The sequence below is a fragment of the Amblyomma americanum genome, chromosome 9, assembly GCF_052857255.1.
Source record: "Amblyomma americanum isolate KBUSLIRL-KWMA chromosome 9, ASM5285725v1, whole genome shotgun sequence".
Lineage (NCBI taxonomy): Eukaryota > Metazoa > Arthropoda > Arachnida > Ixodida > Ixodidae > Amblyomma > Amblyomma americanum.
The window spans coordinates 45,393,527-45,418,670 of record NC_135505.1 but is presented as its reverse complement, the minus strand read 5'-3'; the positions used below and the strand labels follow the sequence as shown (position 1 = coordinate 45,418,670).

Below are 25,144 nucleotides of genomic sequence, written 5' to 3'. Positions count from 1 at the left end.
CACGGGGCTCCGCGTGCTATGTGCAGCGACTCTTCCGATCTTTCTTTCGTGTGGTGAAAGGGGCGGAGCCTCAGGGTATTTAGCGACAGTCGTGAGTACGAACGATCGCTCTGGGACCTGACGACAAGGCGCATGCAGTCGCTCGACGCTATGAAATTTTAATATTTGACTTCTTGCTCATTTTGTTTCCTTAAAGATTATCTAATCAAGTTACTTCAAAAGGACCATTAAATCCTTTTTTTTCCTTTTCTCAAGCTGCAAGTTTCACATTTCTTTAACCCGAAGGCTCGGACACGCTACGCAATGGAGCTCGGGTTTGAAAGAACCCTGCGCCATGACAACTGGTGACCAGCGGTGAGATCGGAACCTGAAAGCGGCAACAACGGTTGGCCAGCGAGAGAGCAGCTGTCTCTGGACGTGATCACATGTGTGGTTGAGTGCTTGGCTTTCCTCTGACGTGGACCAGATTCTAAAAGCGGGTTAAAATTTAGAATTGGTTAACAGCTGTGGTTAAATCCTAGAGGTTTGGCATTTTGCATTGTTGTTCTAGAATTAGCCTAGACTCAGAACTATCATGAACCTACAGAAGCTGCACAAGCCGGACCTGTTGCTGTTGCGTGAGGAATTGGGGATCTATACAAAGGGTTTGGCGCGAAAACCCATGATTTTTTAGGCACTCACTGATTTGGGGGCATATGATGAGGAGCTCAGTGAAGCGTGGAGCCTCATAGAACAAAAAAGGAAGAGCAGCCAAGACAAAAGAAAGAGCGGGAACAAGAGGAAAAGATTCGTGATCATTAAAGAGAGGGTGACAAAAAATACCCGAATGGGCGATAGAGCTTCGTAAGTAAGAAGTGGAGTTGAGTAAGAGACCGGGCAATCGTCCCGAGCAAGTGGCACCTCTTCTCAACAAGGAGGCAGAGTTCAGAATGTCTAGGCACATGCAGCCATGTGGTATTAGGAGATAGCGGTCTGCTGTATCTAGCAAATTTTGGACGAAAGTGCGAGAGACTGTACTGCAGTCGAGACACTTGCTCTCATAGGCAACTGATGGTTCTGCCCTGCGATGGAGCGGAGATTATAGCGCGGCTCAGCAAGGAGGACGCGGACAACTACGAGAAGGTCAAGGCTTGCCTTGCACGAAACTATACACTTAGCGCCGAGGCGTTCAGGCTGCGATTTCGGGGAGCTAAGAAGTCGAGGATCGAGGCCTATCCCGATTTTTGTACAAGTTGCAAGTGAACTTGGTTGAGTGGTTAAAAAGCACAGAGCCATATAGTGACCGTAACGCTGTAGTGGAGAGGATTTGGTTGAAGCAGTTTTGCAACTGCCTTCCTGAAGAGGAAATAAATTGGCTACAGGACCGGGACAACTTGACGTCTGCGAAAAAAAGTGCCGAACTCATTTAGGATTACGCTCCGCGCCGGCAGTGGAGCAACAACACTAGAGTTGGTAAACAACGTAATTTCGGGAGAAGTGGGAATTACCGTCACGTGAGGCACTTTGGGAGCTCTATTCGAGAAAGATGAAAGAAGGGTTTCTTCCAATAAACCTCAAAGAAAAAAAGACAATGAGAAGGGTGCAAAAGTGGTCAAAGCGCAGAAAGAATAAGTCCCGTTAGAGGTTATTAGGCCGCTCACTTGGTACAGATGCAATGAGCCGGGTCATATAGCAGTGAACTGCCAAAAAAGCTCGTGTTCTCGTATGTCAGTAGCTGCGATGAAAACTTCAAGCTCTTGGAACCTTACTTGCTTGACCTTGCAGTGTACGGGAACCAATGCAAGGTGCTTCGCGACTCAGCCGCAACGGTGGATGTTGTCCATCCGTCGTATGTGTAGCCATCCGATTACACAGGCCAATATGTATGGACCCGACAGGCGGTGGAAGAACAAAGCGTGTGCTATAGCGACCGTGTTAATTGAGGGCCCTTTTGGTGCGCTTACAACCGAAGCCGCAGTTTCAGGAAAGGTACCTAAATGTTATCCGTATTTGTTCTCCAACAATTTTGATATGTTAGCACGGCCGAAGGGGATCCATTTTGGAGAAAGAGTTGTGCAGGCCCTAACATGTTCGAAGACGCGGGAACTTGCAACATAGCATAGTGCTGAGTATTTCACTGCGGAGGAAACAGCCGTTAAACTTGGGGCAGAAATGAATGAACAAGGTTCAGAAAATCATGCTAACGAGGCACCCGAGACCTGTCAGCCTAGCAGTAAGCATGACGAACCACGGAATGAGGAGATCCTAGAGGGTGTTTTTTGCCGCCAGTTTCAAGCACTTTCACGGCGCTGCTGAGTGCGAACCAAGAAGAGCTAGGTATGGAACAATCAAACGACCCGACGATACAGGAGATCAGAAAGCTGCAGAGAAAAAGTAAGGGAAAAAAAGAATTATGCTTTCCAGATGAGAGGCGGTGTGCTTTAACGCTTATACAAAGATAAGAGTGGAGTGGAGCGAGACCAATTAGTCGTCCCCCATAAGTACCGATAAGACTGCGACTTTCTCATGGCAATTCCTGGCCATGCCACCTGAGAATCAAGAAAACGGAGCAGAGGCTTTTACAAGAATACGGTTGGCCCGGATGTTTTAAGGACATGGAGCGTTTTGTAAGGTCGCGCGACACATGTCAGCGGGTAGGAAAGGCGCGAGATAAGTGGAAAGCGCCAATGGTTTTAGTAATGATCATTACTGAGCCGTTCCACCGTTTGGGGATAGATATAGTTGGGCCACTCCCAGTAACAGAGTCAGGTTGTCGTTATATCCTCACCATGTTACGCCCAACCAAGAAGTTTCCAGATGCTGCCACGCTGCGCGAGATGACGTCAGTGAGTGTGGTGAATTCCCTGTTATCAGTCTTTGCCCCAGTTGGATTGCTTTCCGAGATCCAAAGTGATCAGGGTAGTGTACTCCCGAGTGCCCTCACCAACTCATTTCTAGAGCGATGCGGCATTAAGATAGTGCGCAGCTCTATCCATCATCCGCAGTGCATCAGCGTAGAAAGGTGGCATTCTGTTCTAAATCGCGTATTTAGGAGATTGTGCTATGAAAACAGCGCGACTAGGACGCATGCCTACCTGCAGCACTTTTTGCTTTGCGGTCCGTGCCGCATGAATCAACTGGATATTGCCCTGCCGAGTTGGGGTACGCAAGGGCATTGCGTCCACCTCTGCGAATGGTGCACGAAGCCTGGGAAGGGCACGGAGAGGACCCGACAGTAGTAGAGTTCGTGTTGACTCTGCTGGATTGTCTAAATAACAATAAAGAACTCGTGAAGGCCAGCATTACGTCAGCCCACGCTCGTTCTGAGGACTACTATGATCGGACAGCCCGTCAAAGGACGTTTTGTATCGGTGACAAGGTAATGTTGGTGAGAGCTTCAAGGCAGAATAGGCTTGAAGTACAATGGGAAGGGCCTGCTGAAGTAACTGTCAAGCTCTCTAACACGTACTACATGGTGAAAACTCCGGGAAGGCGTAAACAAGCTCGCATTTACCATTGCAACCTAGCGAAGCCTTGCGTGCAGAGGGAGGCCGCGATTAATTTAATGCTGAACCTGCCTGAGGAGATGAAAGACAACCTTATCTGTCTAAGCAGAGAGGAAAGCAGCGCGCATGACTTTCTCACGAGGACTGAGCGGAGAGGGAGAACTAAAAGAATCACAGTTGTCTGATCTGGGCGAACTGATAGCAGAGTTTTATGACTGCTTCGTAGACCGGCCGGGAAGAACTAATTTGATCGAGCATGATATTGAGCTTACATACCGAGCAGCCAGTGTGGTCAAGGTGCTATCGACTCTCTCAAAGGCAGAGAGATATCCTTGATAGGGAGGTAAAGCGCATGCTAGAATTAAGAGCAGTCAAGCACTCCGAAAGCGAATAAGCTTCTATGATCTTGGTGGAAGCTCTGGGTAAAGACCCCAGGCCTGTAGTAGATTACCGGAAATTAAATGCTGTCACCAAGAATCAAGTGGACCCTATCGCCAATATTGAAGAGAGAGTTGAACAGGTCAGTCGAGCAACCTAAGTAACTACACTAGACCTTACTCGAGGTTACTGACAAGTACCGCTCACTGAGCGCGCCAGCAGATACTAAGCTTTCGTTACTCCAACGGGAAGCTATCTAGCAACAATGATGAGCATGGTGCTCAAAAATTTCTGTTTTGTTTGTCCAGTCTAAAGGACAGGATTTTAAGCGGCTGCCATGCATTTCCGGTTCCCTACTTCCCCCCGTCTACAAGACGGACGTTCAGGCATTTTTAGGGCTTACGGGATATTACAATCACTATATCAGTGATTATTCTATTTGGAAAGTTCCCTGACCGATGCGCTCCGCAGGACAGAGCAGACAAATGTAGTTGGGCACAAAAAGAAGGAAGCGTCCTTCTTAAACATTAATGCTGCACTGAATAGCGGCCCGGTTTTAGAAGCTCCTGATTACGATTGAGAATTCACGGTCCAGTGTGATGCGAGTGATCAAGGACTAGGCGCCGTTCTCTGCCAGAGGGAGGACGACGGCAACAAACATCCCGCTCTTTACCTGAGCCGAAAACTGAGCTCTCAAGAGATGGTGTACTGCGTGTCGGAAAAAGAGTGCGCTTGCATTGTTTGGACTATCCAGAAACTACAATGCTATCTCGGAGGCGCCAAATTCATCGTACAAACAGACCATTGTCCCCTTTCCTGGACGCAAACCTCGACATCAAAGAACAATTTCCTTCTCAGGTGGATCTCGATTCTGCAGCAGTATCATTTCGACATAAAGTACAAGAAGGGCAAATTGAAATGAAACGCGGACGCGCTTAGCCGTTCTTTCTAATTGGTCCGGGGGGCTCTTCGGTTATCCAAAATTGCTGCCTAATTTTTTTCATGCGTTTATGTGTATGAATGTGTGTAGTAGCATGTTTGGTGCTCTCAGCACATGTGGGCCCTGAGAGTTTGTTTAGTGTGGGCTTTTCTCCAACAGCTATAGTAACCAGATTGTAGTAATCTCGCTTTTTAACTGGTTACTTTGGAGGGGAGTTGAGTGCTTGCTTGGGCATGTGCTTGAAGTTTCAGAGAACACTCAAAAGAATTTGTTCGACGTCTAAGAAGATAATGTTACGAGCGGCGGAGAAGTGATGGTATGTCTGCAAGCACCAAAGTCGTCTCTTCGGGCAGCAGCGGCTACTGCTACCTGCCGAGCTTCGTCTGGAGCGGGAGGAAGATGCTATAACCCTACTGTGGACACTTCGTTTGACCTCTTGTTCACCCTACGAAAAGGAAAAAAGATGTCTCTGGGAAACTACCTGCGGAATCTTTCCCACGCTTCCCTATGTCGGGTTCGCCGCGAGACGTGACCCACGATGGACAAGCCGACGAAAGGGAGCGGGAAAAGGCGCATTGCAAAAAATAACCGTGACTGGCAAGTGCCTGGTTTCGATTGACGTACAGCTATGGGCGAAGTAGCGGACATCCGTATACTCCTCGCCCATTCCCACGGGGCTGGGTTTGTTATGTGTGGCGACTCTTCCGATCCGTGTCTCGTGTCGGCAAAGGGGCGGGGCCTCAGTGTATTTAACGAGTGTCCTGAGTACGAACGATCGCTCTGGGCCCTGACGACAAGGCTCATCCAGCTGCTCGACGCTATGAAATTTTAATATTTTACTGCTTGCTCTTTCTGTTTGCTTCTAAATAATGTAATCAAGTTTCGTCAAATGTGCCACTAAACACGTTTGTTTTTCGTTATCTCAAGCTTCAAGCTTCACATTTCTTCAACCCAAAGGCTCGGACACGCTACCCAACGGAGCCCGGTTTCGAGAGAACCCCTGCGCCACGAGACGGCTAATTCACGATACCAAAGTACGGGCCCACTCTTTAGCACTCTGTACGCTTCATCTGTGCTCCTAACGACATGGAGTTTATGGCATTCCATTCAATACCCTCTACTGCAAAACTCTCAAGAAGTACAAAAGAACAAAAAAATGTGAGAGCAAACACGCACAAAACCTAATATTATTGCATGCAAGACCACATGAAAATACAAAAAAAATGGGCGAACGCCCAAGCTAAAAATTTAAGAAACACCAATTAGAAAAAAAGCACAAATGACGGTTGGGCAAAGGTGAGTTGGAGGGTGGCGAGCTCCAAGAAAGATTAAGAAATAAGAAAGAGAAAAGAAAGAGGGAGTTGGGTCCAGCATTCCCAAGAGCTTCAGAGGGGCTCGCAGGTGACCACAAGGAGGCAATGTGCGGTGATCTGTAGACAGAAGTAAAAGGCGAAAAAGAAAACGAGAAAGAGAAAACAACTGGAAATCCGAAAGCAGAAGTGGTAAATAAAAATGCCTAAATAGGACTAGCGGCTATTTCGTCGAATAGCATTACTAGACCAATTTCACTGGAGAAGGCTTAGAAGCCAGAGATTTCAGCACCCTACGCTGCTTCAGAGATCTGCCCACCGCATTAGTCATTTGCTCCGCAGCACCTCTGGACTGAAGGCCGAAGCATAATTGGGTCTATCATTCAAGAGGTTGCGGTCGATCGCGACACCAGGCCATGCTTTCTAGGTATTTACTGAGGAATTTTAAAGGTTTTTACTACGTCAGAGTAACCTTAAACTTTAATAAACCAAATAATCAGGCAGGCTATAATAAAGAATATTAAACACGGGATCAAAATAACACTCTAAATCAGGTTACAGAGAAGTGCGCAGGATATAACCAAACATTACATATAGCCTTCATTGATTACGATAAAGAATTTGACTCAGTGGAAACCTACGCAGTCAATCTTTCGATGCAGCATCTCGGTCTAGAAGGAGTGTAGAAGAGCATTATGTCAAAATACTGGAAGATATATATAACAGCTGCACAGCTACCAGAGTCCTCCATAAAGTCAGCAAAAAAAATCTAATAAGGAAGGGCGCCTGGCCAGGAGGCACGTTCTAGCCAATGTTATTCATCGCCTGTTTACAATAGGTATTTCGCAGCTTGAAGTCGAAACTGTCGGGGATAAGAGTTAATGGACAATACCTAAATAATCATCGATTCGCTGATGACATAGGCTCGCTTAGTCACTCAGGAGGTGAACTGCAAACGTGATTTTTTATTTATGCAAGCAGAGTAGAACGTTGGGTCTAAAAATGAATATGCAGAAAGCCAAATTAGTGTTCAACAGTCAAGCAAGAAAACAACAGTTCAAAATTGCAGCGAGGTGCTGGGAGTGGGAAAGGAATATGTCTACTTAGGGCAGGTAGTGACAGCTGATCCGGATCATCAGAGGGAAATAACTAGAAGGATAGGAATAGGGTGCAGCGCATATGGCAGGTGCTTTTAGATAATGAATTGAGTTTACCAATATCCCTGAAAATAAAAGTGTACAACAGCTGTATTTTACCGGTAGTCACCAACGTGGCAGAAACGTGGAGGCTAATGAAAAGGGTTCAGTTTAACTGAACGACAACGCCGCGAGCCAAGCAAAAAAAAAATGTGTAACGTTAAGAGACCGGAAGCTGGAATAGTTGGCGGGGCAACAAACACATTTAATGACAACCAAGTCAAAATCAAAAGGAAGAAATGGGCTTGGGCCGGGCATGTAATGTGAAGGCAAGATAACCGCTATCCTTAAGGGGAACGCAGTGGATTCCAAGAGAAGGCAAACGTAGCAGAGGCGACATAATGTTAGGTGGGTGGATGAGATTAGGAAGTTTGCATGCATACGGTGGGCACAGCTGGCAAAGGACAGCATTAATTGGACAGACATGGGAGAGGGCTTTGCCCTGCAGTTGATGTAGTCAGTCTGATGATGTTTATGATGATGACTACACCAGGGTGGCGATGAGTCCATTCTTTTTTCTTGCCACTGACGCCAGGCCGCATCTAGGCCTAGTTATGCGATTCCAACGACACAAGGAGCTTTTTTTTTTTTAATCCGGCGAAAAACTGCGTGGCACCGGTATTAAAATTGCGGTCGTCTTGCACGCAAAGCGCATGCTCTACTTCTACCTCGTCGCTGCATCTTCCAAAGTTATACTCCGGTTATTGTTGAGTAGTGGCATTTCCTCGAACGCTCATAATTAACAACGTTTTGACACCACCTTGTTATTCCCAGTTTTAGCCTAGGTCTTTCATTGTACCCAAAATCATAAAGGATTTGCTGACCTCATGGTATACAGGCTCTTTACATCATCCGAACAATGCCGGATAATGGGAGCAAAGGATAAGTTAGTGTCTGAAGTAACCGGAGTGGAAAAAGGGAGTTGTTTTTCTTCATATAATACCAGTGCACGGCTATGATGGCGCGTTTTATCTTTTTTTCCAGCCTTTAGATATGTAATCATGAGCGATATGAGACAGAGTAACGCTTTTTCTCAAGGTGCCAATTCTGTAGGTATTTCTCCCATGAAGTGAAGATTTACATCTGTTCATTATTTTCCAACAATAAAAAATTATAAAGCAGAAAAAAATGTTGCTTCTATGCGCAAATATTGGGTAAGCAATACATGATTGCTGACACTGGAGCCTATGCAATAAGGCTTGCGGCTGCTGCTTTGGAAACAAAGTACCCATTACACGCAAGCACCCGCTTAATATATATCGCTGGCGCAGCTCCATTTTTTTATCTGCTGGTCTGTTCCAGCTACGAGTGGCAGTAATCTTAGGATGTCCCAGAACAGCGTTCGAATTTTTCACCTGAATCGTTGAGCAACGCTGTAGCCTCCCGCAGCCAGGAGCTCTTTGTAACACCCGAAAAGGAATGCAGGTTGCTGACGGCTTATCAGAGTGGTGACAATGCATCAGAAATGGCAGAGCTAATCAGAGGGCAAGAGCAGCCACTTCCAGGTGCGCACCACATGGCGCCAGAAATAAAGACGCCGCTCTAGGAACGCTAGATTACTCCTGGAACGCGCTGACTTAACAGTGCAGTTGCGTTAGCTGCTGCGCATGCCGCGATAGCAACTCAACTTTTCTATCGTTGTGTACACTCAGAGTATAACGGCCTGCTCTTGGAAATTGCTCTCTGCGATAGGAGTGAGGAGCGTCTAGGTTAGAAGCGAAGCTTGTAGAGAATTGTTCCTCGTATTTTTCCTGCTATTGCGCGATCTTTCGTAAAACGTTAGCTGCATACGCTGCATACCTTTCTTACACGAAGTGAATCCAGTTTGACATCCTGAAGCTTCAATTGGCAAAGAGGCCTTAATAAAGGGATGTGAAATAATTTTGATCACCCGGAAAAATTGATCATGCATTCGCATAACCTAGCAAACAGAATTTTGAAAAAACGTTTTCTGTAATCGAAATGTTTCAGCCGCTGATTCAAAGCATTCGCATTGGTTTTGTTCAACGCAGTTGAATAGCGATATTTTTTGCGATTAGAAATTCTGTGGCAGTTGTCTTGAAAATTCCTAGACGGGGAAGGTTTAGACTGGAAACGCTGCGGCAAAGCAAACAAAAATTGCATTGTATTCAACAGGTACTGAATTGGATTCAATTGTTTAAAATTTTGTGTTTATGTCTACATGTGGAGCCCTCATACTTTAACACAGGCTTCCTTGTGTGATTAATGCTCGCGTGAGTTATTCCATCGTACACTCGTGGTAAACGGGAAAGCAATATTGTTTTTCCTTAACACCTTTTGTTGCGAAAGATCCTTTCTCTGTCACGAAAACATAGTCTATATTAACACACCAGAAAAAAAACTGTCTTATTGCATCTAAGAAGAAACTGACAAATACTTCATCTATTTTAATGATCTCTTAAGTGCCGTCTAAATGTTTGTGTGTCGGTGTTCAATGAACTGCCGCCATGCATTGGCAAAGATAGCCGTCATTTTTACACACCTGGATCATCAAGCAATTCACCCACGAACCACAATTGTGAACAGTCAATGTAAGCTCCGAAGAAACATTGCTTATTACCAGTACATTGATTGTGACATTGTGTCGAACAAGAAACAAATGAGGAGTAGTGAAAACTGCATGAAATCTGTTGGCTGCTTTAATTCATCTTGATGTTTTCGGGCCTATTCACTCTGGCAACAGCAAGGAACAAACTGATCAACGAAAAAGGTGGTCACATAAAGCGCGTCTCGTTAAAAACTAGTGGGATTATCAAGCGCTTAAATATAGCGACCGAAAGGAAAAGAAACGCCACAAGCCGTTACGGAACATCATCGGCTTTTGGATACTGGTATAAGACTTACCAGTTTTTCTTCAAGGCATCTCCCATGTCCACGGAGTGTTAGGGCTTCTTTCTTGTATTCCTAGTGAAAAGGAACAAAGATATATTTTCAAGATTCCTATGTCGCTAACAAAGTGCAGGTAGATTTTGTGGGTTGTCACAGCTCGACCTGTGCGTTCCTTTTAGTTTAGTTTAGTTTAGTTCATGAAGGTTTAACGTCCCAAGACAACTCAGGCTATGAGAGACGCCACAGTGAAGGGCTCCGGAAATTTCGACAAACTGGAATACTTTAACGTGCACTGACATCGCACAGAACTCGGGCCTCTAGAATTTCGCCTCCATCGAAATTCGACCGCCGGGCCGGGATCCAATTCGCGTCTTTCGGGCCAGCAGCCGAGCTCCATAGCCACTCAGCCACCGCGGCGGCTGTGTGTTCCTTTTCAGTGTACCGTTGTGCTGTCGTATGTCTTCTAATATTCTATGTCGTTGTTCCGTATGACTCTTGAAGAACGAATTATCGTTTTTAAGCGCTTTGCAACAAAACATAGAGTCGAGTTTTCTGCAGCTGATGCAGTAGTTCAGAAGCGCATAAATTGAGAATCTGCCTAACTAGTGCAGCATAATAAACGAAACTTTTAAAGGGTCCGATAAGCACCACTTCGCTCTCCGTCTAATATTGTGACAGCACAGTGGCTGACAGGCTTTTTTTTTTTACAGCTTCAGTGGCATCCGACACGCCCGTTAAGAGGGTAGGGAAGAAAAGACGTGGAGGAGGTCAATGCACAAAAGTGCAGAAAAAAGGGTTCTAGCCAGTGAAACATGGTCACAGTCGGGGGGTGAGGGGGGGGGGGGGACGTGCGTGGGTGCGTTGGGCTTTTCGACAGCTTTGATCACCCCTACCTCCCGGTCACGGTACGCTGCACCGGGGCTTTCACAATTGTGTAATACATACAGGGTGGATCACCTAAGACTTTGCGCAATTTTACACCTAATACATTAGAAAATATCGCATCTGCTACGTTTGCGTTTCGCCACGTGGCATTTTATTGTCGATGCTCTTAACTTTTCACATTCTAAACAACGGAGAGCAAATATTCTGACCTACGATCACTACATGCAATCACTGCTTGTTTGCGCAATTGTAATCCATTTTGCCGTATCTGCCACGTGCATTCTTGAAACTACATATTCTTTCTGAAACATTGGATAAAGTTATTGTGCTGCACAATTTATAATGCCTCAGCGGTCGATTACCAGGAGAGATATAGACTACGCTCTTCAGCGACTGCACCTTCATTCGACTTTGATATCACAACCCGTAGAGGTGTCACTGATAGCACTTCGCACTTTTTTTTTGATCAGAGCCGATCCCGCGGCTGCAACGTTCATTAAACATTTGTTTCGTCTCAAGTTTGAACTATTGTCGTTTTTGTATACCGTTAACCGAGCCCGAGCAAGTATTTTCTACGTATTACTTTAAATATTCACTTATAAAGTATTCTGACACAGGCGTAAAAAGATAGCAATGGTTTACTGACGTCTTCATCAGATTGGGGCTGCCGCAGTGGCCGAGTAGTTATGGCGCTCGGCTGCTGGCCCGAAAGACGCAGGTTCGATCCCGGCCGCGGTGGTCGAATTTCTATGAAGGCAAAATTCTAGAGGCCTGTGTACTGTACGCTCTCAGTGCACGTTAATGAACCACAGGTGGTCGAAATTTTCGGAGCCCTTCACTACGGCGTCTCTCATAGCCTGAGTCGCTTTCGGATGTTAAATACCCATAAATCATAAACCAAACCTTCATCAGATTGTCCTCAGTTGAGACTTCCGAAAAATCTTGTTATACCATTATGTGTGCGTCAGTCTGCTTTGGAGTACATAACTTCTGGTTGATTGCGCCTTCTTTAAATCTGTTATATATAGTATGGGCATTGCCTAAGATGCATCTCGTCAGCAGCGCTGAATTTCGAATTGTCCAGTATACTAATCGTGCTGAAATTTTTCTTTTATTTTCTCACTTTTTAGGAGCTTGTTCGGTTTCCTGTAGAAACACCCAAATTTCAGCAGTCAGGTCCGTATTATACAAGTTGTTCCTTTTCCTTTTTCCGTTTTGCGTCCGTTCGAACCTCTGTCAGTGGTGACTCAGGTATGCCCGTCGCTTTCAGGTGTCTGTAGCAAGCGACCCGACCATTGGGTGGTTTGCGACCAGGCGTTACCATGGGCTGAAAGTCTACGCAATATTGAACCAATAGTGAGGTGCATCGCAGAGCTCTGTCAACAGCAGCCGGCAGGAACTGACCGCTGGCTGGAGTGGCTACGATATGCAGCCAATGTTGTATACCTGTCACGAACCACCCAATGGCGGGTTCACTTGCCACATGCGTTTGAAAGGCGCGGGTATATCTGGGCGACCACTGACAGAAAGCCGAATAGGCACTAAATGGACAACAGTCAACAAGAAACAGCGAGATTATGAAATACTGCCCGAAGTCTTTATTCTGGAATGTGTGAAAAGCAAAAGTGAAAGCGGACAAAAATATGCTTACCTTTCTTGTATAGATCGCGTTCGCTACTAGCAATTAATGGAGAACTTACCTCCAACGATTTCTTCATGTCTGTTACTTCTGCGACCAACATCTCGTTTTTTTGCTGTGAATTCTGTTGAAATGAACCAATCAAATAATGAGCGTTCTCCTACCTACTATTTTACTTTTATACTGACAGCCAAACTCTGTGCTAGAATACTCTTCTCTGTTCGCACTGATATTTTTGCCCGATATGAAATCAGATCTACAGACTTTAAGCTGTTCAAAATTGAAGCTTCCGCACTTTTAAAGTTCTTCATTGCTTAGTATGCCAGTAAGCAGCGCTACATGGTTGTGTTCTATAAATTAGGTTATATTTGACTGCAATAGAATCACAGTAAACTTTTCATCCAGATATGAGCAAATATATTTCGTTTGTTCAACATTTAAACAATTTCCTTATTTTCCTCCACAATTATTTCTGGTATGACCGCGTATATAATATAAACGCTACAAGTGTAATTCTATTTTGGTGAAACGTTGATTATAGCCGGCACACCTCATGCTTATTTCTTTCCTTTGGTATTCATAAGCCTAATTTTGCAACTTAAATCAATAGAGTTGTTCGGTAATGACTGGAATTTGCAAAGAAAGTTTCATGCCTGGCTGTGCCACAAGGACTTTTTTCGAATAAATGTAGAATATCTGCTGGTACAGACGGCGCCAACGACCAAACAAAAACACAAGCGTAAGGCCAATACAGAACATAAAGAACTGGAGGCAAATGCCATAAATCCTAAAACAACACAAAAATTATTAATACATATGTCGCCTGCAGAGTTATCAAAATATAATCTCAAAAGCCAACTAATATATGCTAGCCGGAGATTCTGTCTCATCGCTTATCGCAGTGTCGCAAGTTTTCCTTAACAGGTAATGTGCAGCTCAGTTACGGGTCATGTCAGTGGTTTCGGCCCGTGAACACGGAGCCATTCTGGGCACAGACAAACGAGTCTACGTGCCACTCAGTTTTAAATGTGTGCTTAGCTGGAGGCCTTATTTAAGGTGCGTGTGCCTGTACTTACACAGCACAACACTGAAATGCTAATCCGAGGAAGTAAAAATAGACGCAAGAGAGTGGAGGAGCGGAAGTGTGGAACAGCACTGTGAAAAGAAAACGAGGCTCCAAGAAATATTTAAACTGCAAACATTCTGAAACAAACTACAGTTCACTGAGAAAACTCGCTAACGGTCCACTTCAGAACTTCGAAACGCATCGCTTTCAGAGCAAAGCATAGACGATGCTGTAAGAATATCTCTAGAACCTAAACACTTTATCGGTAAAAGGCCTGTACTATACAGTGGCCCACCTGCCAGAGTGAACTTCTCTGATGATGAGGGCAGGCCCCAGTTTCTTGAACAGACTTTTGCCATCCTGTCATCTCTGTCGGTGTAAATACAACCACAAGTTATACAGATCTTCTAAATTACCGTGATTTCTTCAGTTGTGTAACTGTCTTTGTGCTCCTTTTTCACAGACAACTCTACTCGGATGCCTCTGAAGCAAAGGAAAGAGCACAGCTTGCATTATTTGTGAAAGTCAACAAGGCGCTGTTTACGGTGGTGTACCGGCTACATGTTTTTTAAATCTTTCAAATGGTCGTGTTGTGATGACATTATATTGAAGTATTTAGTGATTTCTCCTCCCTATTTTCGTCAATATGCTAGAGTGGTTTCTTTCGGAGTATGATTGCTACAAATTATAATACCTTTTGACCGCCTGCAAATCGTACAACTCACATACGTACACATGGGCATATATTAAACCGTCACCGACATTCAGAATCCTTCATCCATCTTTCTATGCAGCAGTATGCTCGTTAGAACTTTACGTTGTGCGGCGTGTGCTGTTTGCTTTTGCACTGACTGCTCTTAAAACGCATCCAGAAGCTCTGGGGGCTGCACTTTTGATTTTGCTTTATTCTTGGGAATTCCAATTGTTGAATAATCAGGAGAACTGCTGCAATGTCCCGACCGCAAAAGAAACCTATTCCTATAATTTTAGACTATTATCTCCCGAGTTCTCTCAGGAATTGAAAAGGTTAACTTATGAGAAGACTTGCACCTTCAAGATAACCTTTCTATTTAAGGTTTTCCTTGCTGCTGCGCCGCAGAAACTTCGCGTCACATTTTTTTTGTTTTTAAACCTTTGTAGAAAAGACATTTCGGTTGCACTCTGTGATACTAGCGCAGAATCTTTGCAATTATATTAGACTTCTTCCTAATTCCGGAGTTTTGCTTCACAGTGGCTATGACGGAGCATTTGCGCGATAAAGTGTAATCGAAGTCTCAGTTTGTGCTCTTGGCCGGCACCCTTTCAAAGCTGTCTTAAAGCGGGCAGCATTTTCTCTTGGTCAAAGGTGTGTAGAGGAATTCCCGCAAGAGGATAGCATCTGTACCAAGAGAGTAATTATTGATAAGCATCGCTTCCGTCCGGCTCCAAAGTAAAGCTCTACAGCTTTTTCCAGAAATGAACCAGTAATCGGCCAATGCCTCTAAATTGCTGCTATACCTGGGCGGTGTCTATATATATATATATATATATATATATATATATATATATATATATATATATATATATATATATATATATATATATATATATATATATATATATGAAAACTTGCACAGTGAAAAGGTCACAACAGGTTCGATTATCTTGGTTTATTCACCAACAATTTCAGACGGTGGACCGTCTGAAACCGTTGGTGAATAAACCTAGATAATCGAACCTGTTGTGTGACCTTTTCACTGTATATATATATATATATATATATATATATATATATATATATATATATATATATATATATATATTGTAACGTGCTTCCACAGAACCTCGACGGAAGAAGCAGAAGATGAAGGACTGACCCGCGGGGAAAGAGGAAGAAAAAGAGAGAGCTGAAGGACGCGGCTAGGCTTCCTGCTTCCATCCTGCTTCGACCGGTCCCCTCTTTGAATAAACCCCCGTGCGTGCAAAGCACGTAACAGGTTGGTGAGAGGTGCCGGGTATCGACCACGGAGCATTCCATCTACCGAAGGAGCCGTAGACTCGCAGGCTTCCCACCACTGCCATCGGACATGCCTGGAGACGACAATGCTGAGCAACCCGGGCTATCCACAGCGAACAACTGGCCACATTATCGAGAGCCCCGCACATTTTTTGGAAAACCTGAAGAGGACGTTGACGAGTGGCTGAAACACTACGAGCGGGTGAGCAAATACAATCGATGGAACGCTGCTACTAAACTGGCTAACGTTGTGTTTTTCCTTGCCGCCACTGCCCTTGACTGGTTCGACAATCATGAGGATACACTGAGTTCATGGGCTACCTTTACGACCGAGATAAAGAAAAATTTTGGGGATGAATCGGCAAAGAAGAAGCGTGCGGAACAGACATTGCTTCACCGCGCGCAAGTACCCGGAGAAACTTGCACGGCATACATCGAAGCCATCTTAAAGTTATGCAAGCTAGTTAACTCCAGAATGCTTGAAGAAGACAAAGTCGGCCGCCTTCTAAAAGGAATTGCGGAAGATGTTTACAATTTCCTGATTAGCAAAGAGAGCCTGAGCACCACCGCTGACGTTATAGAACATTGCAGAACATTTGAAGCTCTTAAGCTGCGTCGAATCACCCCTAAATTCGGAAGATTGGCCAATGTCACCTCTATAGCCAGTGTTGAAGCCAGTTCTCCAAATTCTATGGCTGATATGATTCGAGAGATTGTGCGCGAGGAATTGTCCAGATCCCGGGATACCTTCTGCCACACACAATATCTGCGGCACAGTTCTGCACCGGAGGAAGATGTTGCCGCCCTGTCGACTCCGTGGGCTCCACCCAACGGCACTTTGCCCATGGACGATCGGAACATTGCCCAACGTTATCGCCACCAGCCGACAGAAAGGAGGCCCACCTACCCAGAAGACGTGGTTCGTCAGCAGCGAGATCCTGGCTTCAGCCAACGTCGCGACTTTGTTCGCCAGGACTCTTATGGCGGTCGCTGGCGCTCTCAACCTTTGTGCTACCGGTGTGGCATTGCAGGGCATATCGCTAGATATTGCCGCCGTCGTTTCCCAACTTCTCAAGACTGCCAACCCCCGGCGAATACTTACGGGCAACTGCACACCGCGCAGCAGAGACCCCCAACGTCCGCTTGGGACCCGTACCGTCCGAGCAATTTGCGGAGTTCATCACCCGCATCTGACCGCAGTGTGACGCCGCCACCTCAGCGCCAACGGCGGTCACCTTCTCCTCGACGTCGTGCATCCCCTCCGCCTCCGGGAAACTAGGAGGCGCGGCCGATGGAGGTGAGGCCGCCGGCGAGTCGATGACGTCCAATCTACCTCTGCCCGTGTTTATGTTGAAGAACAAACTGGAAGTGTTTATTGATGGTGTGAAAACAATGGCTCTTGTGGACACTGGTGCTACCGTATCCGTTATGAGTTTGAGGTTTAAGAATCGTTTAGGTAGGAAAGTGATGTTTAGTGGTGACCGTGCAGCGTTATTCCGTGGTGTCGGTGGTGAACCTTTGGTTCCACTTGGTGTGTGTGCTTCGGATGTTGTTATTGGTGGTCTAACGTTTAGAACAGAATTCGCAGTGCTACCACGGTCAACGCATGATGTGATTCTTGGGATTGATTTTCTGCAAGAGTGTGGTGCAACTTTAGACTGTCGTACGGGAGAAGTTGCTTTGAATTCTTCGTTACTTTCAGCTCTTGTGGATAACTCGACACCGGATTTTGGAGCATTTGCGGTGGAAGAAGATACTATTGTACCAGCTTTCTCTGCAGCATTCGTGCGGGTTTCCTCTATTCACAATCAGTGCGAATCTTTTGAAGCTGTGGTAGAGCCTACGACACTCTCCTGCTCTAAGAAGAGTATCGTCGTGCCTCGTTGCGTCGTTCCCGTGGTGAGAGGCCGTACCGAGCTGTGGACAGTGAACCACTCTGAAGAGCCAGCTGTGTTGCCCCGGGGCCTCAAACTCGCCCGTTTCGAGGAAGGTGTGTCAGGTTTCGTCGCGGCGTTAACCAACTCTGTCAGTGAGCAGCACGTGAAAAGAGATATGGAGACCCAAGTTAAGGCTATGATTAATCAGGCTCTTTCCCCAACCGAGCGTCGCACTCTAGTGGAACTCCTTCTGAAACACGTGTTCGTGTTCGACTTTGCCAAAGACGATTCAACACCACCGCCTACCAGTCGTATTCATCACACGATCAACACCGGCTCCGCACCTCCTATACGCCAGAAGCCCTATCGAGTCTCAGCCACTGAACGTAAGTTAATAGATGACCAAGTTCAAGAGATGCTAAAGCGAGGCATAATTCGAGAATCCTCCAGTCCTTGGGCGGCTCCAGTTATCCTTGTTAAGAAAAAAGATGGCACATGGAGGTTCTGTGTTGACTACCGTCGCTTAAATACGGCCACGAAGAAGGACGTCTACCCGCTTCCACGTATAGATGACGCAATTGATTGTCTGCACTCCGCTTCATACTTTTCTTCTATTGATTTGAGATCCGGCTACTGGCAAATCCCCGTGCACGCTGCAGATAGGGAAAAAACGGCATTCATTACACCAGACGGACTTTACGAGTTCAACGTTATGCCTTTCGGATTATGTAATGCACCTGCAACATTCGAGCGGTTCATGGATACAATCCTGCGTGGCCTCAAGTGGCAAATTTGTTTATGTTATCTGGACGACGTTGTAATTTTTGGCAAAACATTTAGTGAGCACAACCGCCGTCTGGATATTGTGCTTGATTGCATGGAACGAGCTGGCCTTATCCTCAATTCCAAGAAATGCCATTTTGGGAACCGTGAAACAATTGTTCTTGGTCATTTAGTTGATAAAGAAGGTGTTCGACCAGATCCAAAGAAAATTGAAGCTGTCAAAAGTTTTACGGTGCCTCAGTCAGTGAAAGAGCTGCAGAGTTTTTTAGGGCTCTGCTCGTACTTTCGACGCTTTATAGCTAGGTTTGCGGACATCGCTTACCCACTCACGTGTTTGCTGCATAAAGATGCACCGTTCAATTGGACCAGCGAATGTGACGCAGCTTTCCGGCATCTGAAATTTCTTTTGACCTCGGGCCCCATCCTACGCCACTTCTGCCCATCTGCACCAATTGAAGTGCACACTGATGCAAGTGGTATCGGTATCGGCGCTGTACTTATACAACGCCATGGTCACGATCAGCACGTGGTAGCATATGCCAGCCGTTCGCTGAGTAAGAGCGAAAGAAATTACACGGTTACTGAGCAAGAATGTCTCGCCGTTGTTTTCGCTGTACAGCGCTTCCGCTCCTATCTGTACGGGAATGCTTTCACCGTCGTGACCGACCACCACTCGCTTTGCTGGTTAGTGAGTCTTCGTGACCCCTGTGGCCGGCTTGCTCGATGGGCTTTGCGCCTACAAGAATTTAATTTCACTGTTGTGCATAAAAGCGGCCGTAAACACTCAGATGCCGATTGTCTTTCCCGTTTGCCGCTTCTAACGACTGAGGACGACGCAGACAACTTTGATGAATACTTGTCGTCACTTTCACAAGCCTTCCCCGATCTTCAAGTTTTTCGAACTGAGCAACGCAAGGACCAAACATTAACCTCTTTGTTTGATGCCGCTCAAGATTCTGTAAAGAATACTTTTTGCATTCGCGACGGTTTGCTTTATAAGAAGAAATTCGCTTCTGGAGGAGCACGCATGCTTCTTGTCGTACCCGAAAGCCTACGCATCACAGTTCTTGAAATGATGCACGACGACGCCACGTCTGGGCACTTGGGAGTGACACGCACACTCCACCGCACACAACAACGATTTTACTGGCCTAACATGCGTTCAACCATCCAGCACTATGTAGCCAGCTGTGTGCAATGCCAGCGCTTTAAGCTGCCGACTTCAAGTCCACCGGGCAAATTGCGGCCAATCACACCTCCAACAGCCCCGTTTGAGCAAGTTGGCATTGACCTCCTTGGACCTTTCCCACGATCCTCTAAAGGAAATCGATGGATTCTTGTGTGCGTAGACCACTTAACCCGTTATTGTGAGACAGCCGCGATACCAGTTGCTACTGCGTCTGAAGTATCTAACTTCTTACTTCGATTCGTCATTCTTCGGCACGGCCCTCCTGCAGTTCTCATTAGCGACCGTGGACGTCAATTTACAGCGGACGTTGTTGAAGAACTTCTCCGCCTCAGCAGCTGCAGTTTTCGCCACTCCACGCCATATCATCCCCAAACGAACGGTGTGGTAGAACGCACTAATCGTACGCTCACCACCATGCTTGCCATGTACGTCGCTGCAGATCATAAGGACTGGGATGGCGTACTCCCGTTCATCACTCATGCGTACAACACCGCGCAACATGAGACAACTGGCTACAGCCCCTTTTACCTGCTCTATGCTCGCTCGCCTCGCTGCGGCCTTGACACCATGCTACCATTTTTCATCCACGATGAACCTTCTCTTGCGACCACACTCTGCAGAGCTGAAGAAGCTCGCCAGCTTGCCCGCGTTCGAATTTTATCTTCGCAAGAGCGTTCCAAGAACCGCTACGACGTCCAACACCAAGAAGTTTCTTATGTTCCTGGTGACATTGTGTGGTTGTGGACCCCTCTACGCAAGCGTGGTCTGTGTCAGAAACTGCTATCCCACTACACTGGACCATTTGTTGTGTTGGAGTGCATAAGTGACGTTAATTACGTTATAGCACGACTAACTGCTAGTGGTCGACGGTCACGCCAATCTCAGGTGGTGCATGTAGCCCGCCTCAAGCGATTCCATCCCAGACGGTCTGTTTAACTCGCCCGACGGGCATCGTCTGCGAGGAGGGAAATGTAACGTGCTTCCACAGAACCTCGACGGAAGAAGCAGAAGATGAAGGACTGACCCGCGGGGAAAGAGGAAGAAAAAGAGAGAGCTGAAGGACGCGGCTAGGCTTCCTGCTTCCATCCTGCTTCGACCGGTCCCCTCTTTGAATAAACCTCCGTGCGTGCAAAGCACGTAACAATATATATATATATATATATATATATATATATATTAGCAGACAAGGTAAAAGGAATCCCACCGGCGGCATGGCTGTTTTTTCTGCTGCTTTAAAAGTAATTTTCTTTAAACCGATTGATTGGCACTACAAATTAAAAAAAAATTACAAACATTCCCCTATGCACCTTGGCTTCGGTGACTGTTGGCTTCCTTAATATGTTTGTCAAACGAGCCCCTCATTTCCATTACCTTGTCTGCTAATAGCTTAACGGGGTGTCGGTTCTGGCAGTCTTGTTGCCATAGGTAGCATAAGAGGGCTCTCTCACAGTTTCCGCCCTTGCCGTTAGATGACGTTCTATGTCACACTCGCGGTATTACAGGACGTGCTACGTCCACCGCTATGGACGAGTGTGGCGCTGGTGAACACTCTCAAGGTTCGCTTACACCCAGTAAACATAAATACCCACGAAAGCAGCAGACTGGACTGCCGTCGCCGTAGCTCAGTTGGTAAGAGCACCGGACGCGAAATTTGGAGGTCGTGGGTTCGCATCCCACCGGCGGCATGGTTGTTTTTTTCTGCTGCTTGCTAAGTAATTTTCTTTAAACCGATTGATTGGCACTACAAATTAAAAAAATAAAAACATTCCCCTATGCACCTTGGCTTCGGTGACTGTTGGCTTCCTTAATATATATAGCAGAAAAGGTAAAGGAGATGAGGGACTCGTTTTTGACAAACTTATGAAGGGAGCCAACAGTTACCAAAACCAAGGTGCATAGGGGGTGTTTATATTTTTTTTATTGTGTAGTGCTAATCACTGGGTTAATAATACTAAGATTAATCTATCGCTTAAAGAAAATATTTATAAAGCAGCAGAAAAACAACCATGCCGCGGGTGGGATCCGAACCCACGACCTCCGAATATCGCGTCCGGTGCTCTTACCAACTGAGCTACGGTGACGGCTGTCCAATGTACTGCTCTCGTTAGTATTTATGTTTATTGGGTGTAAGCAAAGGTTTAGAGTGTTCACCAGCGCCACGGCGTGTGCTTATAAGTAATTTCCTTTAAGCGATAGATTAATCTAATTATTATTAACCCAGTGATTAGCACTACACAATAAAAAAAGTAAACATCCCCCTATGCACCTTGGTTTCGGTGACTGATATATATATATATATATATATATATATATATATATATATATATATATATATATATATATATATATATATATATATATATATATATATATATATATATATATATATATATATATATATATATCGAGTTCGCAATTATAAATGTAGTGTAGCTTTACCTGTCAAAAAAAATTAAGCTGCTTTAGCGTGGCAGACCGCAGAGAAGCACTTGCGCTACTCTCGACCGTCCGAGTCAACTGTTCGGGCTTTGTAGAAAGTATATAGCCCTTTGGGATGCACATCCCGTTGGCTGAAACGGCTGTCTGAATGCTCGGTATTACCATTTCAAAGAAGAAAAGTCAGAAGCACACTCGCTGCCCTGGGGTTTGCAGAACTAAGTTAGAGTTGTGGTAATTTGAAACGAGATACTATGTTAAGTTCCCTTAACCGGTTAATTTGTACTTATGCGTCCAACGTTTCAGATATAGTGAATGTTTTCTTTCCAGGAAATTTCATTTCGTAAGAGACGAAAGCTTCGCCTTTCACTTATTCTCGACACGCATGCAGGGATTACTCACGAATGAGGAGTTCCTTCCATGTTGCTTCCACGTGCAAGTTATATCTTATACGGTTATATTTTCCAGAAAATCAGCGCTAAAAGACGTGGAAACAGACGAGACGACAAGAACGGGGGCTATTCTCAACGGCTTGTATTGTGAAAGAATTCATTCTTATGTATATTCTCTACCACCGTGGCTATCGTTCACTCATGCTCAAATAGGTCAGCTCTTTTTGGAAAAGGACGATAGAGGCGGTGCTGACCCATCCGTCTCCCAGACTACATATCTGTTCAAATTTTGCGATTTCTCTTGTGCTGCGTTCTTTGCTCTTTCTGCTTACAGAGTTGCCATCAAGTGAAGGTCAACAACCTTGGCACGTAAGACAAAGACTTGGGAGTAAACCCTAAAAAAATTTTCCCTCGCGTGCATTTCTGACGTTCCTGGCATGCTCTCTCAACCTCACGTTTACGCATCTCCCTGTTTGTCCAACATACGTTTTGCCTAACTTAAGGGAAATCCGTAAACTACACCTTCTGTGCATGCAACAAAAGGCTGCCTGTGTTTTTTGCCACAGCCGTGCTGCTGGGTTGCCTCCGGTTAAATTATCCTGCAAGGCTTGGACAGCTTGTGAGGAGCAGAGAACACGACTTCCACGTCATAACGCTGGGCTACCTTCCTCAGATTGTGCGAGAGTGTGCGTATGTAAGGTATCACTGCTACCTTCTGCTTACGCCTTGCGAGGCCATCGAGCGCCTGTCCTTGTCGTCTCGTATTTGTCCACGCCTTTTTGCGCTGCTGTCTGGAAAATATGTACCAACACGCCCAACTAGCCGCATTATAAGGTTGTACACGACGGAGCAAGACAGTCACCGAAACAAAGGAGCCTAAATGATTCTTTTTGCATTTTTAGTTGACAATTTGTTCGAGTTCATCATTACAGTAATTATTTAACGAGTTAATATAATCGATACCACGAGAAAAAATAACAACATGCAGCCGGTGTTATCTGAACCCATTGCCTCCGAATAACGCCTAATGCCCATGGTAGCGTGAGCTTGTCTGATTGGTCGAGGGAGGAAACCTGAAGCTACAAAGAACGCGTCTCTGTTTGGAGCGGGCCACTGGCGCGTGGCCCGAATAGCATGTGGCCCGAATAGTCAGAAAAGCATGTGCTCGTTGTCATGGCAAACACCGTGCATCGACTCTCCGAACGGCCCCATAGGCGTCCATGTATATGATGGTCGACGGTTGGACGCCACATACATGGCTGACTCAAGCTGGGACTAGCATCTGGAGGACAAAAATTTGGGCGAGTTTGATTCCATTATCGCATAGCGCGAACGACAAAGCCGAAAGAAAACGAGGCGAGACAAATACGGCGGCGGATGCGGAATAATGGCAGAGGCCATTTTAACATACTGTCTTACGTTAAGTCGGTGAAAGATCCTGGGTAGTAGTTGTGTTTTCGGCTTTTCTACTGATAGTAAGTTCCTGCGCGCGAGTGAAATCAGCAACCCCCCCCCCCCCCCCCGAGTGCTAAAAATGCATGAGAAAATTTTGCAACATGCGAGGAAAGCACACTTTATACGATTCCTCTGCGTTGTGGCAACGCTTATGTAGGCCGCAGAGATCGTATTTGTAATTTACCTAGAAAATTTAAAGTTTACTAACAATGCTGATTCACCGAATGTAGGTATCCATTGTGACGACTCTTTCCAAGTCCACGTGTTTGAAAAGTTTTAAAAAATGTTTTAAAAGTGTTAGCAACTCATAACGATCAGCTTTAAGAGAGATTATCGAGGCCACAGAGGTTAAGGAGCTCATGAGAGTTCCGTGACAGCGCTATCTGTTTCAATCAGAAAATTAGTGTTTCCTTTTTTTCCCGCTTCTTAAGTTCTTCGCTTCTCTGCACGTTTTCCTCTGCCTGTGGGTATGTCATGGTCGGTTCTGCTTGGCTTTCTTTGTCTTTCTGGTTGTTATACTTGCTCACATCTACTTTCAGGCGAAGCGTGCTAATAAATGTCGATTCTTAGTTGGCGCTGTGTTGTCTTTTCTTCTATTCAGTGTGCGTGTGCCACCGCTCGCTTTTAACAGGACGACAGTAAATGGAAAGTTGTGACCCGTTTACCTTCAGTTCCAAAATAACTTTCAGCATGAGGTTCATGTGAGCGCTGGTTTTCATATGTTCTTCAACAACACTCCTTGTGCCCTGTTCGATTAAAAAAGGAATAGTAAAAAATTGGTCTTTGACACTGGGACAATTTTTCTATTACGCTCTAATGAGTGAAGTGCCTCTGCTATTACCGTGAATATGCATCCAAGTTCATTGAAGCAGCAAGGCATTGGTTTCGAGGGACATGCAGGAAGATGGTCTCTGTTGAGCTGAAATAAACGTACCGTTTTTCCAGCTCTAATCTTGTGACATAGCTGTCTTCCTGCATTAAACTGTTTCTTAAACCTTACCTTTGAAAACGACTTGAAGGTCTCCTTGCAGTACTCACAGGTTGCGGGTCTGCTGTCGCATTCATTTAAGTGGTGCTGTGAAGGAAAGAAAACCACCTCGGAGCATTAGCTCCAGTATTCCGAAAAAACGCTGCAGATAAATTCACAGGTCACGTCATTTTTTTTTTGCAAAGGCTGTCAGACGAATGTCTTCATGAAACTATTTGTGCTTAAAGTCATAAGTGTGTTTCCTTTAGTTAAAATAAAAGGCCTTAGTATAAGCGAAGA

At 45.5% G+C, this 25,144-nt stretch overlaps 1 protein-coding gene across 1 annotated transcript in view; it reads right to left on the bottom strand.

The window, feature by feature from the left end:
- The window catches only part of LOC144104197 (uncharacterized), an 89,254-nt gene that overhangs the window by 39,330 nt on the left and 24,780 nt on the right, over nt 1–25,144 (bottom strand). Inside the window, exons 4-8 of the mRNA XM_077637068.1 lie at nt 24,878–24,952; nt 24,719–24,796; nt 24,543–24,623; nt 12,745–12,807; nt 10,175–10,234 (exon numbers count right to left, since the gene is read on the bottom strand). Coding sequence (XP_077493194.1) covers nt 10,175–10,234; nt 12,745–12,807; nt 24,543–24,623; nt 24,719–24,796; nt 24,878–24,952 — 357 coding nt within the window. The remainder of the gene's footprint in view (nt 1–10,174; nt 10,235–12,744; nt 12,808–24,542; nt 24,624–24,718; nt 24,797–24,877; nt 24,953–25,144) is intronic.